Below are 14,761 nucleotides of genomic sequence, written 5' to 3'. Positions count from 1 at the left end.
GCTGTCTCCACGCTCATGGTACCCTTGGCAGATAACTTACCTCAGGTCGTGATTCTTGTATTTCCAGGACCAAGGCTGGCATTGGTGGTGGGCCAGTATGCGTGACGATGTCTGGCATGCGGTTCCTGCTTCTTTCAGACTCGTCTCTCGTCCGGTACAAGACAGAGACAGACAATACTTGCGTGACACTACTAGTAGGGCGAGTTTAGTGAATTATTAAACTCACGGCAGGCTGGCCTGGCCTGACGGAGTAATACTTTTGAGCCTAGTCGCCTTGACATTATCTTAGGAAGTCCTTATAAGTTCAAAGCTTCCCTTTGTCGATCAGAGAAAGCAGTCTTCCCAGATACGCTTTCTCTTTTCAGTTGCTCCAGGTACGGAGCTCGAAGAGAAGAATTTGTTTTCGTTTTCATAAAGGCCAAAATCCACATTTGTTGTCACTTATAGATCCCTCCGCGGGGCCCAGGTGGCCATATCATTCACAATTACTAGTGACTAGGTGTGCTCTTGAATACGTATTTACCAGTGTTCTGGAGCCAGGCATGGGTTCCCAGGATAACTCGAGAGCTCGATTCAACTCCTCGGAGCTGTCACACGTGAAATCCGTGCCAGAAGATGACTTGCACGACCTCATTTGCGTGGGATTTGGTCCTGCTTCTCTTGCGATAGCCATTGCTCTTCATGACGCCCTCGACCACAGACTCTCCAGATCGCCCGCCCGGGGTCATCCCAAGGTGTGTTTCTTGGAAAAGCAGAAGCAATTCTCGTGGCATTCCGGGATGCTGCTTCCTGGTTCCAAGATGCAGATCTCCTTTATCAAGGATTTGGCTACCCTGCGCGATCCGCGGAGCGAATTTACTTTCCTCAACTATCTCAAAAACAAAGGGCGACTCGTACGGTTTTCGAATCTGGGGACATTCCTGCCATCGAGGCTGGAGTTTGAAGACTACATGCGATGGTGCGCACGTCGGTTTGAAAATGTCGTGACCTACGGGCAGGAAGTTTTAGAGGTGATCCCCGACAAGGTCCAACCGGGAAGCTCCGTCGTCGACTCGTTCGTCGTTCTCTCCAAGAATGTGACAACGGGGGTCATATCTGCGAGGAGAGCGCGACATGTGGTCATCGCAGTTGGGGGGAAGCCTAATATCCCTCCAAACTTCCCTCAGCACCCGAGAATTATGCATTCTTCCGCATACTGCACAACTCTACCGGCTCTATTGAAGGATGGCTCCAAACCGTATCATATTGCCGTCGTTGGGAGTGGTCAAAGCGCCGCAGAAATATTCCATGACCTGCAGCTTCGATATCCGAACTCCAAAACCACCTTGATCATGAGAGATTCCGCTCTACGTCCCAGTGATGATTCACCATTGTAGGCCACTTTCACCTGTCCTCACTTTGTGCCATGTGAGCCTCGCTAATGGTACAGCGTCAATGAAATCTTCAATCCCGAACGAGTCGATGAGTTCTACAGTCGGTCACCTGAGGAGCGTCGCAACGATATTGCAGCCGATCGAGCGACCAACTACGGAGTCGTCCGGCTCGAGCTGATTGAACAGATCTATCATGACATGTACATCCAGAAGATCAAGAACCCTAATGAACAGGAATGGCAGCATCGCATTCTTCCCCGTCGCGAGGTGACGAAGATCGAAGCCGACAGTCCAGATGGCCCACTCCGGATACGTATCGACAAGGTGACCTCGTCTTCCGGTCCCGAGACGACCGAAGTCCTGGAGGTTGATGCCTTGATGGTGGCCACCGGCTACGTGCGAAACGCCCACGAGGAGCTGCTGCGGAAGGTTGAACAATTACGACCCACGGGTGTTGGAAACCAATGGCAAGTCCGCCGGAATTACAGCGTGGTGCTGGATCAAAGTAAAGTGAGTCCGCATGCGGGAATTTGGTTGCAAGGGTGCAACGAGAGCACCCACGGTCTCAGCGACAGTTTGCTCTCGGTACTGGCGACGCGAGGCGGAGAGATGGTTGACTCGATTTTGGGAGACCAACTGCGCGGACAGACGGGCAGCCGCGCCATGCTATGATGGGGCCAGTTGCAGCCACCATGGAGGATCTCCGAAGTTGATTGTTGCGGACTAGTCACAATAGATGGACCAGCTTATTTACTTGTTCTTTGAGGTCATCAAATTCAGTTCGTCATCGATGTGTACGGAATTGCAGTACTTACCTAATAGTTAAACCTGCTAGGTAGCTACCGTAAGCCGCCGTTATGAATGGCGTGACGCCACCTTGTAATGGTAAGTAATAAAGAAAGACAGCATTCGCAAGCGATACCGGCGAGGTGAGCCTCCGCACGTACCCGAAGCGCGTGCATCCACGATCCTGGCCCAACTGGGCGATTGCTTGGCAGGAAGGGTGAAAAGAAAGTAATAATTAGCTTCTTGGCACTACCATATGAAACTAGTAAAGTTTACTAGATGGTAATTTGGTAGCTCGTCAACTGATCGAGAGACTAGGAGGAACCTTGGTCCAGGACCAGGTCCACCGGGCCTAGTCAGTGGTCCCTGGTGGAGGACCCGGCTTATGCCTATTACCCAACAAGGAAATGGTACGATCAGATAACGCGGCCCAGACAGTGAAAATTTTTATCTGATCAAACTGTAGCTCCGTAGTCTCATCGTAAGCGTCAGCATCAGCATCATCGGGTCATCATCAGTACCACCGGGCTCCACATTAACAATTGACCATGACTAGGCACGGAGTATACACAGTAAACTAATATTCAGTAGGTAATTGTTATTACCTGAGAAAATACGTAGACTGTGCAGGAAAGAGGAACAGGAAGCGATAGACAGGCAGGCTGGCAGAAAGACAGGCTAGCCTAGCTACTAGCTAGCTCAGGAGCAACCTTGCAGCGAACTAATTAATTAATTTTCCCCCCGAAGCTCCGTACAGTGTACGCCAGGTACATGTATTCCGTACTCCGTACTCCGTTCGGAGTCCGTACTGCACCGAATGTTCTTCTGCTTGCAGCTTCCCAGTCACCTGATACTCCTACTCCGTGCCTGAGATCGGATTCTTTGATTCCGTCTCGTACCATCACGCATGACAGGCCCATTACATTCAATTCCGTTCCGTGGATTCCATTATCTACGTTGCCCACGTTTCCCACGTTGCCTGCTAGCTAGGTACCTTGGTACCTCGGCTACCTCGCTCACTCCCTAGCCGTTGTCTAGACGTCTTGGCCTCTAAGGTGGATGTGCCGTTCCTGGAAACTGACAAAGACGACGCGATCAGATTAGATCATATCAGATAATCAATCGAGGTGCCTACTTCCTAGGCACGCCGAAGAGTCCGAAGCTATTACCTAAGAAAATGGAAAACCTTCCTGTCTGTGGGTTGCATGTTCCGGCTCTCTCTTTCTATCCAGAAAAAGTGTGAAATAATTATGCCCCACTTGTTTGTCTGCTTGTCTACCCAATCAGTCTCTCTCTATCTGAACTGAAAGCATCTAAGTTATGTGCCATCTGCTCTGTCCTCTTGTTAAGGTAATCAATCAATCAATCACTCTCCTTGTCCTGTCCAGATTCATTTTCTCAATGAATCTCTTGGTGCATTTATGCCTATGCACTACCTAGTTAGATTCACAAGAATTTTCTACCAGAATTTTTCCTTTCTTCCTTCCTTTCTTTCTTCTCTTTTTCCCTCCCCGCTTTCCCTGCTCCATGTCCTTTTGAATTATTTATTGACCGCCAATTGTACAATACAATGCAAACGCAACAATGGAAGCAAAGGGACAGGGACATAATAATATTAATAACCTGGAGTCGAGTCCAAGTCCACGCCTTAGTATGTATGTACCTACCTGGTCCTGGGCACTAATAGGTCGGGCAGATCAGGTCTAGAACCTTAGTTGGATTTAGGAAGGTATACAGTACATACCTACCTAACCTACCTAAGGTATCTAGCATCTGCACTACTCCCACGAAGAAAGCAACATAAACAAACAAGCAAATAAGTTAGATCACTATCATCATTTCATTTCATTTCCTTTTTGAAAAACCTTCGTCACTACCTAGCTGCGGTTATTACCGTACATAAATATATGTATACTCAACTCAGCATCTCCGATATTCTCGACGTGAAAATTCCAAACGTTCATTCAAAGCATTCGACAAGAAAGGTAGAATAGGTAGTAGATACATACAGTCATTCATCAACGTTGATACAGTCCAAGTCACTGGTCAGTGCTGATCATGCAACGCTCTCTATATGCATGCATGCGTGCTGGTTTCCATCAATCCAAACGCCACGATTCTCGTTCTGGCTGAAACATACTGATCAGGGTATACTGATGTCATGCAATATACATTCCACATTCGCCATACGACATTCAACGTTCAAACTTGTTCCTCTGGATCGTCACCGGCAAGACTCATGTAGGCTGTCCCTGAACCCCCTCTTCTACCACCGCTGTGCATCCTTAACGGAGGCTCGTACATGCGATAGTAGTTCACAATCTCGCCGTCCAACATCGCCGAACCGGGTTCTCTTTTCTTAAAAATCGGCGCGGGATCGCACCAGAAATCGCGGCAATTCGTTATGATCCCACGAGAAAAAGGGTTCTTCTGCCGAGCTGAGCGGCCCTGTGCAGTCGCGAAAAATGTATCAAGCCCTAGCAGCTTCTTCCACTGTTCGAAGCAGCCGTGGCTTCGACGAGGAGGGGCCGCCGGGGTCGCTGCAGGGTTAGGGCCATGTCCAGCTGATGTGAGGCCAGCAGCATCAAGAGACGTGGTCCCAGATGTCAGAGCGGAGGTGATGGCCTGCGAGGTCGGATGGGCATGATCAATGGAATGACCCCTCATATTCTCATAAGTCGTTTGATTGCGCGAGATCTGGACCAACTGCACGGCGCATAGCATCGTCACCCAGATCAGCTGAAGACTGGCCCATATAGTGAGGACAAGGGTAAAGGTATCCCGAAGAACGATGCTACACAAAACGTCATTGATGATGTTGCATTGATGCTCTGCAGGGTCCGGTAACAGTTCGATGTCTATACTCCATTAGCCTGCGTTCGAAACATTGACAGCCGCTCCTAAAACTTGGCAACACTTACAGGCGATGGTCAATTGTACAAACAACAGGATGCCGATCTCCAGACTGAGAATATACAGTACAAATTGACGGAGGTTGTTCACACCGACGCAATTATCAATCCATGGACAGTGGCTGTCTGCATGTCAGTATCGGTATTCGCAATCTTTCAGAGGAAGCGTTCTTACTGATCGTGTTTCGCGACGCATCGCCCACAGCGTCTGCAATGCTTGCTTCGCAACGGTTTCCGGACCATACAATGAATACAAAAGTGCTCCTCATCAAATTTCCAGTCATCAAAAAGCTCACGGATAACTGATCTTTGCTGGTTCCTGCTTCCAAGTTTAGGCACATAACCCGGATCCTCAGTCATCGAAAAGATGTAGAAGTACGTCGTGAGGCCATAAAATATCGCGAAAAAGATATTTAGAAAAGGGTGAGCCGCCCAGGTCACTAACCATTGTCAACCACTTGTCGCAGGTCCGACTATGGTACGCTTGGGATCTTACCAGGTAGAATTTTCATGACATATCTGAGCCCGACCCAAAAGAGAGTCCCGGCGAAAACACCTGCGAGGTATGGCTAAGATGAGGATTAGAGACAGCCCAAACTCAGGAACACGACAGAGCATACCGTCCTCTGAAGCACTCGGTACTCGCCAGGGCCATTGTTGGCCACTTGTTGTGCTATCCATTGCAATCCAAAGACTCCCAAGAGCGCCATCGGCAGAGAGATATATATGACCAGGTGGCTCAAGACCCAGACGATCACGAAGACTGTAAAAAAGGGCCATAGAAAGAAGAACTTGGATAGGACGCTCTTATTGTGAATGAACATCGTCAATCCCAGGGGAAGGGTCTTCACATTCCCGTCCTTGTCGTAGCCGCAGTCATTAAGCGCCCGGTGCCAGACTCGCGTCGTCCTCATCTCCGCAGCCACTTCTGCCGGAGTCTTGCCATCCCTCGTCTTCGCGAATCTGTCTGCGCCGTACTCGATGATCTTCTGAACACAGGGATGCGATCCTTTCACCAACGCCCAGTGCAACGGTGTCAGTCCACCTTCGTCCGCCGCGTTCACATTTGCACCCCACCGCAGAAACAGATCGACACAGGCTGGAAAGCCTTTATACGCTGCCCACATCAGACCAGTATGACCTTGGGGATCGGTGACATCGACGGGGATCCCCTGGTGGAGTAACAGAACGAGCAGATAGGCATTTCCATCGATAGTGGCCAGGTGCAGGATGTTGTAGCCTTGAACGTCGGTCAGAAGAGGGTCGGCGCCTCGTTGAAGAAGGAGGTCAACGATATAATAATGACAGCGCTGGGCAGCCCACATAGCCGGTGTCGCAACCGACTCTCCTCCCTTTGCGTTCACGTCGGCCCCGGAATCTAACAGGAACCTGCACATGGCATATTGATTGTTGATGGCGGCCCACTATACACATCAAAGCATTGCGTCATCAGTAAAAGAATCCCACAGGTGCAGACGGTGCAAATCTACTCAAACAAAGGCATACATGTAACGGCGTTATCCCTTCCTCGTCTTTATACTTCGCATTGTACTTCTTGGTCTCGAACAACTTTTGCATTGCACCAACTTCACCCAGTCGCGCCAGCTGCATTATATCCTCCTCAAGTGGCACCGACGCTTTCGCTCCGTCGTTGCCGGATCCCAGATTCTTCATCTCGACGCCATCATTCGTGACTTTCGGAGGTGCTGGAGCGGCCTTCCCTGTCGGTGCCGAAGGTGAACTGGAGGCGCTGTTCTGCGGATCGTCTGCGGGCGGCGTTCCGGAGGACATGATCGATTGGATTACTCTTTCTCAGGCGACGATCATAAACGGGAGGCGATGTTGCTCTTGGGCAGGGTAAGCGCCGAGAGAGAGACGAAAGCGAAGGAGGATGGATCGGACTGCTGTATCCCAAGATGCGCGGCTACAACACAACAATGCGATTGTGCATGATCCTCGTTTCAATAAATAAAGAGTGATTGAACTGAAGAAAATCAACAACGAAGGCTGGGGGAAGCACAGCTTTCCATGATATCTTTTTCTGGATGTTGGCTGAGGGAATCTTGGGCCAGTGCTTTGATTAGGCCGGCCTTAGTGATATCCCCAACGTGGCTCGGCCGTGCCGCGACGGGGCTGAGCAGATAACACAAGACTTGGGATTTCAATTTATAGCCATGATTGACCAATTGCCTGTACAGTCTGTAAAACATAAAATTTCTATATTTCGAATTTAATTGTCATCAGAATCTGCTTCATGGGGCTCCAGTAAGAATTCTTTTAATTAATCCAACTTCTATTTTAGAGGCTACATGCACGCTTTTTAAGCATATTCCCGAACCAACCACCAGATACAGTACATAGCCAAAATATGTACAAGACTGTCATACTCCAACCTCAGCTATTGGAAAGTAGAGCAGAAGCAAACCCATAACGCTGAAAGCTATAGTTAAACAAATCATAATTGACATTGCAAGTCATACACAAAGCAGACGCTCGAATATGCGAGTTCAGTAGGTTATCGCCACAAATCATTCTGCTGCTTTCAAAAGAGCCATGGCTCACAGTACACGCAGTGCACGTGAGTCATGGCTTCTCAGGCGCTCCAGCAGCGATCTCCTTTGATGTTGAAGTTGATGCGATGAGCGCAGAATCATTGCAGCCCTCGCCCAATTGCTGCGTCTCTAAGGTCATGTCCGTCTGAGACATGAGACCGTTATTCCGCAGGAATTTGGCCTCGCACATAAGCATATGGGCGTCGACCCGCAATTCAAAGTCAGTGAGGAAGCAAAAGGTGATCTCGAGACGAGTCAGCTCCCGCTCAGTAACACCACCGACCCGCGCAAAGCGACTGTGTGGATAGCTAAGATCTTCCAAAGCCTTCATTGCAACCCGAAGCCCGGCAAGCACAAGTCGATGGACATTTCGAGGCGTAACCAAGATGATCTTTTCCACGAGCGCCATCCTCGTGATGTAGAGACTGGTAGCTAGATAGACAGCTGTAGACATCGGGCAGTACTTATGCAGCCGTAGCAGGTAGTCCTCCAATGAAATTGGGGGCGCTTTCTTCGAATAGAATCGTTTCACCAACACATTCTGCTGGACTGTAGTCGCGCCATCAGAGACGCTTTCCGCACCAGACCAGTGAAGTTTGGTTACCTTCGATGTCACATTCTCCTTTCCGTCGACGCTTTCCAATTGCTCGCTTGATGAAGACGCCGGGGCCGTCAGGGCGGTCGGAGACACGTCTCCAGTGATTTTAACAAGATTACTCAGATGGGCGGAGAACATCTTTAAAGCCTCCATTGGCAAGATGTCAAAGACTGCTGAGTCGCCACAAGATTGTTCATGCACAACTGCTGGGTTTGCATGCAGGGTAAGAGGATCAGAGCGCTGAGAGGATTCGAGGCCCGCATGTTGAGATTCGGCAGAATTGACTTTTTGATCCCCAGAATTCTGGCCGTGGCTATTCATCGCGTCAATGTGCGGTGACATGTCGGCCCTCTTCTCCGGGGCTCCTCAGATCGACGCGGTTGCGGTTTTTGGGCTAAGAGACAGGAATATACGGGAACACAGGCACACCTGACGCGACAGGCGGAAGATGACGTTTTCGATAATTGTTTCATTGTATTCTCGAGTCCTCCACGGAATATCCACACGACACGCCGCCGCGACTGGCTAGATCACTCACTTCGCGACTGAGCGGAGGAGCCGCTCATACAAATGGATGGGGAGAATAGTCACAAAGGGCGAGTATGCGGAGAACTTGGAAGAGCTGTATTAACTTCACTGCCCCATATCTTGGTTCATCTCTGCAGAATACCAGTTGGTTAGCAAAAGAAATCCTATCTGGAGGAGATAAGGATGTCTATCTACTCACAAAGCCATGCGGTAGTGTGCAAATGTGAGACAGCGTGAACACCTATATAGGTTGATAATAGAGAGTCATCTGCTTTGCACAGTTTAATATTTTCAGGGTAGAAGAAAAAGTATTATACCGGAGTCCATTCTGGAAATCCTCGGTGAGAGTTGATCCACTGTGAATTTTTCCCGCGATTGCTTCAGCGGATACTCCGTACGCGACAGGGCGATCCACAGTTCCCGCCCCTTGGCGTTCTTATGTAGCGCTTTCGACAAATCACACTGCTTCTTGTAAATACGAGATCTCATATAGAATTCAAATAAAATATTGACACATACGAAAAAGTACAGGAGTTACATATTTGATTTTAAGAAGTTAATTAGATTACTTGTCAAATTTGATGCCGGAGATTAAACCCATGCAGGGGGGAAAGGGCAAAGAAGAGGACGAGGGCAGGCTTGGATATGGAGATACATACATAGACCACGACAACAGAGCCAAAAGGGAAAAGAAAAAAGAAAGATTGGTCTGATAATTTTACATTCTTTAACAATCACAGTCTGCGCATGTCATCTGCCAAGTGAGATTCTGTAGAATCCTTGCCCTGATCTGTTTCGAAAATGATCTTCGCTTGAATGACGTCTGCTGTGTCTAGCGCTAGCGTCCTCAATGACCCGCCTACCTTGATCTCTCAGTTGACGGTTACCATCTTGAATGACCCGTGGTGGTGTTTGCCGCCATGCAGGCACAGGCTCTGTGCGACGTGTGTGCACATTTTCCTGCCTATTTATTTGCCGGACCGATGGCCGTGACGAAGAGTTCCGTTCGATAAACCGGCGGGAGCGTTCTGTCTCTTCCTCGACATGTCTCCGCTCTCTGGAGTCTTGGGCACGTTGTCTAGCACGTTGAACCTCTTCTTGGGCAGACTGACGTTGCCGGCGCTCACTGCTTGCGTTGTTCCCAGCATCATGATAAAGGACATCACGAGGTTCTTCATCATCCTCGGTGGACGCGGCGAATCGAACACGCCGACGTGCAGGTGCAGCTTGTGAACCCTGATCACCTGTTGCTTCAATTGGACCTTGCCCCGGACGGCGGTTCTGAATTACTACCGGGGGAGATGATGGGGCAGTCTGCGGTCGCCTTAGAGGGGCACGTTCGACCACCGGACTTCTTTCTCTCGGGTGTCGCGGCCGCCTTGTAATAGGCGGTGGTAGTGACGATTCTCTTTCATTAGACTGAGAGGGAAAGATCTCTTGAGGCGGAGATGAGCTGGCGACTGGTGGCTGGTTGGAGTGTATTTCAGAGAACCCATGCGATGATTGCGGTTCACGGGAAGTAGGGTAACTGTCCCGGGTGTTCTCGCTGACCATTTCATCCTGCATGTGCCGATTTCGGGCTCCTCGTGAGCTTCTTCTCGTAAATGGTAAGGAAAACAAATGCAGAACATCCTTGTAGGTTAATCTCCGGATATTTCGTGAAGATCTGTGTCGAGAGCTTGGTCGCGACTCTACCTCGACGGAAGCAGACACCTCAATACCCGGACTGAGACGGCTGTGATCGTATTGCCGAGCATGTCCATGGAATCTCTCGCCAAGATCATGGATGCGAGTGTTGCTGCATAGGTCGTTGCCGTTGCTGAGAGAGCATCGGTAAATTGTTCGCCTCGTGCGAACGTGATCTGGATAAACGTCCGTCACTTTTTCGACAACGCACATTCTATTTGGGTAGAGGGACTACTTGTAGATAGATACAAGGTGTCCCTCCACGATCTGAAAGCGAAACGAGGATTGGCAATGTCAGAGAAATACTACCGAGTAGGACAATAACACAGTAAGGAAAGGTGAAGATGATGAGGGCAACAGGGGCCATACAAGTCAGCAATAACCTATGTAACCCGCTGATTCTATAGAGGAAGTATTATCTGTTCTTTCAGCCTTCGACTGGCAAGGCAGATCGAAAGGTCATGCATGTAGTGAAACATGAGGTAGGCGTTTGTCAGTTCATAAAAGTTGACTCGTGTAGTAGATGACGCGACGATATGAGCGTGAGAGTAATGGAGAGATCGTAGGATAAATTTATAGTGATCGTCAAAATATTATATTATCAAGAACAGAACATCAGCCGTCACAGGTCTTATAGATATGATGAAAGAAAAAAAAAACAGAGAGATGGACGACAGTATGTTCAGTCAAAAAAGACGCCTTTGTTTCTGAACAGGCTGTTTTGGCCATGAGGCTGGGTCCAGCCTAGTACCAATACCCAAATCCATAGGGAACTAATGAGACATCCAAGGAGCAGTCCCAACATTAATTCCGGCCTGTGGGCAAGAGAGAGGAAGTGATGTTGGATCTGATGAACAGAGCCGCTATAGTTTATGCCAGTCACGGGGGCGCAGTCACCAGTCATGACGCCGGCCGAATAATCAGCATTGTGCAAAAACTGTTCCCGTGAGGAAATATCTGGGCCAGATGAGCAACGTCATAGGGCTCACACACTGCAGTAATGCAAGCAGTATGGTCTTAAGGTATTGCTGTCCACTGTGGAGGTGTTTCCTATCCTGGAGCAGTTTGATATAGGTGCACGTATGTGTGCATGTACATAAATACATGTACTTTAGACAGCTTCAAATATACTTACTGTACTAACCGTCAAATAAGGCATCACGACTCTACTGCTCTCTCTCTCTCTCTCTCTCTTTCTTTCTTAACAAGTGTAAGCCTGGAGTACGTCCCATGGCAGCTGAAGGCCGAAATCGTCTTCTACTATGGTCCCGTGCCAGGTAGGAGGAACAGTAACCGCAACAAGGATCACAAGCAATGGTCTTGCGGACCGGCCTTCGCAAGGCAACTGTTGGTGATCTGGTGTGGTGAACGATGTGGCGCACGTCAAGATGACTTGCATCAGCCACAAGCTGGTGTTCAACATGCAGAATCCTACCTAGGTACTCTATACGGTTATCATGTGCTTTGGAGGCTGAATCCACAGTGGCACTGGCACATTGCTTGGTCACGTCATATCTTTCCAGAGCAAGATCGACATTGCAGGGGTAATTGGTGGTCAGTGGTCAACAACAGCAGCCACTACTGCAGGCAGCCGCCCCGCGGCCTTTCATGCAGGTGACTCTTATTATCCCGTAAGTTGTTGGTTTCTACGTAAGTTACGGAGTACTCCGTACCTAAGAAAGAAGACCTTTGCCACCTATGGCTCTGATCGTAGTGTCATGCTATTACTTCCCGCAGTGGCTACCGCGGCCATTGCAGTCAGCCTTCCAAGGTTGTGGCCAGTACTATTAGTTACCTGGCTTCTCTAGCACAGACTTGGGTGAGGCGCAGCTACAACCATGTATTTACCTACTAGAAACTTCATTTAAAGGACTGCCGATAGACTGTAGGGGGCATGATCAAGGTCGCCGCCATGTATTCTCAATGAATGTTCTATAGCACGTTGTAGGAGATCCTAGATTAGGTAGCTAACTCTCCGTCAACAGCGTCGAGATCACGTAAGATGCGAAGGCCCCTCGAGCCACGTAAAAGCCCTATTCTAAAGAAACTTCAAAACACTGTAGACAACGTACTGGATCTGCCCGGTATTCAACACGGAATTTGCAGTCCCAGTAAGTTTAAAGTCGAGGAAGCTTCCGTGACTGTTTCAGTCACCGCCATCTTTCCATAAATCTCTCCTGGGCTTTGTCCCGCTGCCCGAGAATATCCAAATTGAGCCCCTCGATTCCTTTCTGGACCAGGCCAAGCTGTCTCTCCAGATCGGCAAGTCGTTGTCTCTGGGAAACATCCACCAGAGAGAGCTGGCACCCAGAATCGGCCTGCAGAGCAGAATAGAGAAGCTCCGTTGCTCGGTCTGTCGGAGTGAGATACTCTGCCAGTGGCATATCGGCTGTTGTGCTAAGATTCTGTAGAAGTTCCACCATCCGAAATCTTTTTTCAGAAATGGACCTCGGAAGACTATTTCGCTCAGAGGAGCCATTGTCCAGGACTCCTGAAATTCCCGTACGACGCAAGAAGCTTTCAAAAGCCTGTGACTGTGGAATGAAAGTCGATTTCACTCTGTCGATCGAGCCTGTCGGCTGCGGTACACCTACGGTACCCAGAGACGACTCTCTCCGTAGTACCTTTTTAGTGGAGCTCTGGCCAGCGGGCTGCTTGCAACGTAGCTCATTCTTGTATGCTGTCGACAATGCCTCGAAAGTTTCGCGGCATGATTGACGATAGAGCAGTTGCTCTGTGTTGTGCTCCGCAGAATGAGTCATTTCGGAGACCAAATGCAAAATCAGATCCAGCTTCCCTTCCAATGTCGAGTTCAATTGATCATGGTTCCTCTGAAGCTCCCGCAAGATTTGTTCCCCAAATTGCTGTCTCGCGGAAATCTCAGCCAGGACCTCAATCTCCGAGTAAAGAGACTCCAAATCTTGTTCAAGGACAATTATAGAATCATCCGTTGCCGCTGCCTCGCCGGAAACACAGTCGCCGGCTTTAAGGGTTTCCAGATATAGTCGATCGAGACGACAATAGATCTCTTCCGATACAAATCTGGAGAGTGCAGATGTAAGCTCTGCGGCGCGCTTTTTGAGAATGTGGTCTTCTTCCGTTGATTCCAGCTCTGATGCTAGAGTTTCAGCTTTGGCAAGTGCTCTATCGTCGTCCTTTAATTTCGCAGTGACAGACATGAGCAATTGTCTTTTCTCAGCCTGCGCTTGTTCTCTTTGGGCACTCAACCTCGCATCGATGTCATTTTTGAGATCATCAGCCTGAATCTTCCGTTAATGATACAACTCCGCCGCAAAGCCGTGATAGGTATCGTACCGCAGCAGTTACTCGTTGTTTCTCCAGTCGATGCCTCCGGTTAAGACCAGCCAATTCTTGGTATTGATCCCGCTCAGAGTCATTGTCACGAGAACGACATCTCCGCGCGAGCTCATGTTGCGACTTCAAGATTGCTGTCTGTCTTTGAATGGCGGCAGTCGAGGCTTTCAGGGTAGCGGTCGCGGTGCGAATGTCCTCCTCTAAAAGAGGTCTAGTTGTAGGAAGGTCCGCATGTCGAAGGAAGTTTTGCAAGGCTCCCGACGCCTCTAATCTACCTAAGCTGAGACTGTCGTTAGCAACTTCGCTGTGTAGAAGGATAAGGGAGCACTTTACAGAGTTGCTTCCTCTCTGGACAACAATGTCTCGGGGCCAAGATGATCCGTTACCCATTGCGCGTTCTCCCGACCGGTTTTGGATTCAGCACTGAGCGCAGACTCAATATCCTCCCGTCTAAAAGGAATATTGCGCTCCCTAAGAGCAGAAATGTATCGTTCCTGCGGGCTGTTGTGGCTTTGCATGGCTTTGTTTTGCCATACTTATCAATCAGTCGTCGACCCGGACACGGGATCCGTGGGGCGGTGACCTCACTCCCGAAGCTGACTTGCTTGGGTTAGGCCTATGCACACCCTGAGGCAATCATCTTATCGCTCAATTGAGCGAACCTCTTGATTTATGTATTTAAAAGCGAAGATCCGATGTGTCAGACCTTAAGATCAATGTCCTCATTCTCATCGTGAAATCGGCTTTCCCTGGTCCTTCTCCTTGCAAGCGATGGCTGGATTATCGTGCTGTCATATCCAAGATTCAACCCTTAATAGAATTACAGATCTACTTTGCTCTAAGTGTAGCCACGCCTGGCTTTCAGCTTCGACGTCCTCAATACAAAGATAAATTGTGTGACTTTATCTATCCATCTATACCAATTCCTCTGTCGGTGCAGCGATAATTTTCGACCAAGTTTCCGACGACCAGCACTATACAACTCGAGCGCCTCATCTGGGTAAACCTGTC

General features: G+C 49.1%; 6 protein-coding genes across 6 annotated transcripts; 2 read left to right on the top strand and 4 right to left on the bottom strand.

The window, feature by feature from the left end:
* Positions 1-542: 542 nt before the first annotated feature.
* On the top strand, positions 543-2,045 carry VTN77DRAFT_2476 (uncharacterized protein; the record flags this gene model as incomplete). Its single annotated transcript, XM_069418319.1, has 2 exons — positions 543-1,372; positions 1,430-2,045. The coding sequence occupies 2 exons, from the start codon at positions 543-545 to the stop codon at positions 2,043-2,045; spliced, it is 1,446 nt and encodes a 481-aa protein (XP_069279102.1).
* Positions 2,046-4,361: 2,316 nt separating this feature from the next.
* On the bottom strand, positions 4,362-6,862 carry VTN77DRAFT_2475 (uncharacterized protein; the record flags this gene model as incomplete). Its single annotated transcript, XM_069418318.1, has 6 exons — positions 4,362-5,017; positions 5,081-5,193; positions 5,247-5,511; positions 5,568-5,640; positions 5,692-6,495; positions 6,578-6,862. The coding sequence occupies 6 exons, from the start codon at positions 6,860-6,862 to the stop codon at positions 4,362-4,364; spliced, it is 2,196 nt and encodes a 731-aa protein (XP_069279101.1).
* A 792-nt stretch (positions 6,863-7,654) lies between these two features.
* VTN77DRAFT_2474 (uncharacterized protein) lies at positions 7,655-8,563 on the bottom strand (the record flags this gene model as incomplete). The annotated part of the gene is made up of 1 exon (XM_069418317.1): positions 7,655-8,563. The coding sequence occupies one exon, from the start codon at positions 8,561-8,563 to the stop codon at positions 7,655-7,657; it is 909 nt and encodes a 302-aa protein (XP_069279100.1).
* Positions 8,564-9,499: 936 nt separating this feature from the next.
* Positions 9,500-10,648, bottom strand: VTN77DRAFT_2473 (uncharacterized protein; the record flags this gene model as incomplete). Its single annotated transcript, XM_069418316.1, has 1 exon — positions 9,500-10,648. One exon carries the CDS (start codon positions 10,646-10,648, stop codon positions 9,500-9,502), a length of 1,149 nt encoding a protein of 382 aa, XP_069279099.1.
* Positions 10,649-11,525: 877 nt separating this feature from the next.
* On the top strand, positions 11,526-12,053 carry VTN77DRAFT_2472 (uncharacterized protein; the record flags this gene model as incomplete). Its single annotated transcript, XM_069418315.1, has 1 exon — positions 11,526-12,053. The coding sequence occupies one exon, from the start codon at positions 11,526-11,528 to the stop codon at positions 12,051-12,053; it is 528 nt and encodes a 175-aa protein (XP_069279098.1).
* A 532-nt stretch (positions 12,054-12,585) lies between these two features.
* Positions 12,586-14,268, bottom strand: VTN77DRAFT_2471 (uncharacterized protein; the record flags this gene model as incomplete). Its single annotated transcript, XM_069418314.1, has 3 exons — positions 12,586-13,695; positions 13,751-14,030; positions 14,084-14,268. 3 exons carry the CDS (start codon positions 14,266-14,268, stop codon positions 12,586-12,588), a joined length of 1,575 nt encoding a protein of 524 aa, XP_069279097.1.
* Positions 14,269-14,761: the final 493 nt, after the last annotated feature.

Source organism: Rasamsonia byssochlamydoides (genome assembly GCF_041956645.1).
Source record: "Rasamsonia byssochlamydoides strain NRRL 3658 unplaced genomic scaffold VTN77scaffold_19, whole genome shotgun sequence".
Lineage (NCBI taxonomy): Eukaryota > Fungi > Ascomycota > Eurotiomycetes > Eurotiales > Trichocomaceae > Rasamsonia > Rasamsonia byssochlamydoides.
Note: the sequence above shows the minus strand (reverse complement) of the source record. Positions and strands in the feature narration are given on the sequence as shown.